Raw genomic sequence first — 2545 nt, forward strand, 5'->3', positions numbered from 1 at the left:
GACGACGCTAATATCCACTAAACACTGCGGAAGAAGAGGCCATGCCACGGCTCGCCCCACCCTCCACCTCCCTTTATAGCCACCACCAAGCCGTTGAAATGTCCTGTGTTGCGTACTCTTTCCAAGCAGGCCACTTCTCAAATAGCCAGCGAACGACACTCCGCGTCTCGCGTCAGAGGTGTGGCCCCACAACCCCCACCCTTTTTCTCCCCCACTGTTGTTTCTTTTTTTTGTTGTTGTCTTTCCTTCTTGTTTTTATTTTTTGCCCGGTTCCCTTCTTCCTTGCAGATACACTACGCGAAGAGAGGAAAACAGGGTAAGGGAATAAGTCTGTAATTTTCGTAAGAAGATGTTTGCGCGTCGTCTACGCAGCTCAGGTGGCCTGGCGGCCGCGTCGCTGGCCCGCTGGCAGTCGTCGAAGGTGACCGGTGACGTCATTGGCATCGACCTTGGCACCACGTACAGCTGCGTCGCGGTGATGGAGGGCGACAAGCCGCGCGTGCTGGAAAACACCGAGGGCTTTCGCACCACCCCGTCGGTTGTGGCCTTCAAGGGCCAGGAGAAGCTCGTCGGTCTTGCGGCGAAGCGCCAGGCCATCACAAACCCGCAGTCCACCTTCTTCGCGGTGAAGCGACTGATTGGGCGCCGCTTTGAAGACCCCCACATCCAGCACGACATCAAGAACGTGCCGTACAAGATTGTGCGCAGCAGCAACGGCGACGCGTGGGTGCAGGACGCCAACGGCAAGCAGTACTCGCCGTCGCAGGTGGGCGCGTTTGTGCTGGAGAAGATGAAGGAGACGGCGGAGAACTTCCTTGGCCGCAAGGTGTCGAACTCGGTGGTGACGTGCCCAGCGTACTTCAACGACGCGCAGCGCCAGGCGACGAAGGACGCCGGGACGATCGCCGGGATGAATGTGATCCGCGTGGTGAACGAGCCGACGGCGGCGGCGCTCGCGTACGGTCTGGACAAGACGAAGGACAGCATGATCGCCGTGTACGACCTGGGCGGCGGCACCTTTGATATCTCCGTGCTCGAGATCGCCGGTGGCGTGTTTGAGGTGAAGGCGACGAACGGCGACACGCACCTTGGCGGCGAGGACTTTGATCTGTGCCTGACCGACTACATTCTGACGGAGTTCAAGAAGTCGACCGGGATTGACCTGAGCAACGAGCGCATGGCGCTGCAGCGCATCCGCGAGGCGGCGGAGAAGGCGAAGTGCGAGCTGTCGACCACGATGGAGACGGAGGTGAACCTCCCCTTCATCACGGCGAACCAGGACGGCGCCCAGCACGTGCAGATGACGGTGAGCCGCAGCAAGTTCGAGTCGCTGGCGGAGAAGCTGGTGCAGCGCTCCCTGGGCCCGTGCAAGCAGTGCATCAAGGACGCAGCGGTGGACCTGAAGGAGATCTCCGAGGTGGTGCTCGTCGGCGGCATGACGCGCATGCCGAAGGTGATCGAGGCGGTGAAGCAGTTCTTTGGCCGGGAGCCGTTCCGTGGCGTGAACCCTGACGAGGCAGTTGCGCTCGGCGCGGCAACGCTCGGCGGCGTGCTTCGCGGCGACGTGAAGGGCCTCGTGCTTCTGGACGTGACGCCGCTATCGCTCGGCATCGAGACGTTGGGCGGCGTCTTCACGCGCATGATCCCGAAGAACACGACGATCCCGACCAAGAAGAGCCAGACCTTCTCGACCGCCGCGGACAACCAGACGCAGGTGGGCATCAAGGTCTTCCAGGGCGAACGCGAGATGGCGGCGGACAATCAGCTGATGGGCCAGTTTGACCTTGTGGGCATCCCACCGGCGCCGCGCGGCGTGCCGCAGATCGAGGTGACGTTCGACATCGACGCCAACGGCATCTGCCACGTGGCGGCGAAGGACAAGGCGACCGGCAAGACGCAGAACATCACCATCACGGCGCATGGCGGTCTGAGCAAGGATCAGATTGAGCGCATGATCCGCGATTCTGAGGCGCACGCGGAGTCGGACCGCCTGAAGCGCGAGCTGGTGGAGGTGCGCAACAACGCCGAGACGCAGGCGAACACGGCGGAGCGCCAGCTGACGGAGTGGAAGTACGTGAGTGACGCCGAGAAGGAGAACGTGCGCACGCTGCTGGCGGAGCTCCGCAAGGTGATGGGGAACCCCAACGTGACGAAGGACGAGCTCTCGGCAGAAACAGACAAGCTGCAGAAGGCGGTTATGGAGTGCGGCCGCACGGAATATCAGCAGGCTGCGGCGGCTAACAGCAGCGGCTCCAGCAGTGGCACAGACGGCAATCAGGGTGAGCAGCAACAACAACAGGGTGACCAGCAGAAGCAGTAATAAAAGCGATAGATGTGCAGGTTTTTTCTCACAGAAGGAGCTTTAGCTAAAGTAACTATAACTGAGTTGATCTTCCCCATTCTTTCTTCGGCTTCGGCTTAAAAAGATGTGCCGTGAAAATGGCGGTGAGAACACTTCTTCAAAAATTTTACGCTGTTTTTTTAAGGCACTTGTCACATTCGGCTTCCTCAACGTGTCTCCGAGTCTATCCGGCAGGACTAAAGG

General features: G+C 60.2%; 1 protein-coding gene across 1 annotated transcript, besides 1 other annotated feature; it reads left to right on the plus strand.

The window, feature by feature from the left end:
- Positions 1 to 217: 217 nt before the first annotated feature.
- Positions 218 to 264: a microsatellite.
- An 85-nt stretch (positions 265 to 349) lies between these two features.
- Positions 350 to 2320, plus strand: Tco025E_09909 (stress-70 protein, mitochondrial; the record flags this gene model as incomplete). Its single annotated transcript, XM_029376712.1, has 1 exon — positions 350 to 2320. The coding sequence occupies one exon, from the start codon at positions 350 to 352 to the stop codon at positions 2318 to 2320; it is 1971 nt and encodes a 656-aa protein (XP_029223164.1).
- Positions 2321 to 2545: the final 225 nt, after the last annotated feature.

Source organism: Trypanosoma conorhini, assembly GCF_003719485.1.
Source record: "Trypanosoma conorhini strain 025E chromosome Unknown Tco_14.4_contig_01350, whole genome shotgun sequence".
Lineage (NCBI taxonomy): Eukaryota > Euglenozoa > Kinetoplastea > Trypanosomatida > Trypanosomatidae > Trypanosoma > Trypanosoma conorhini.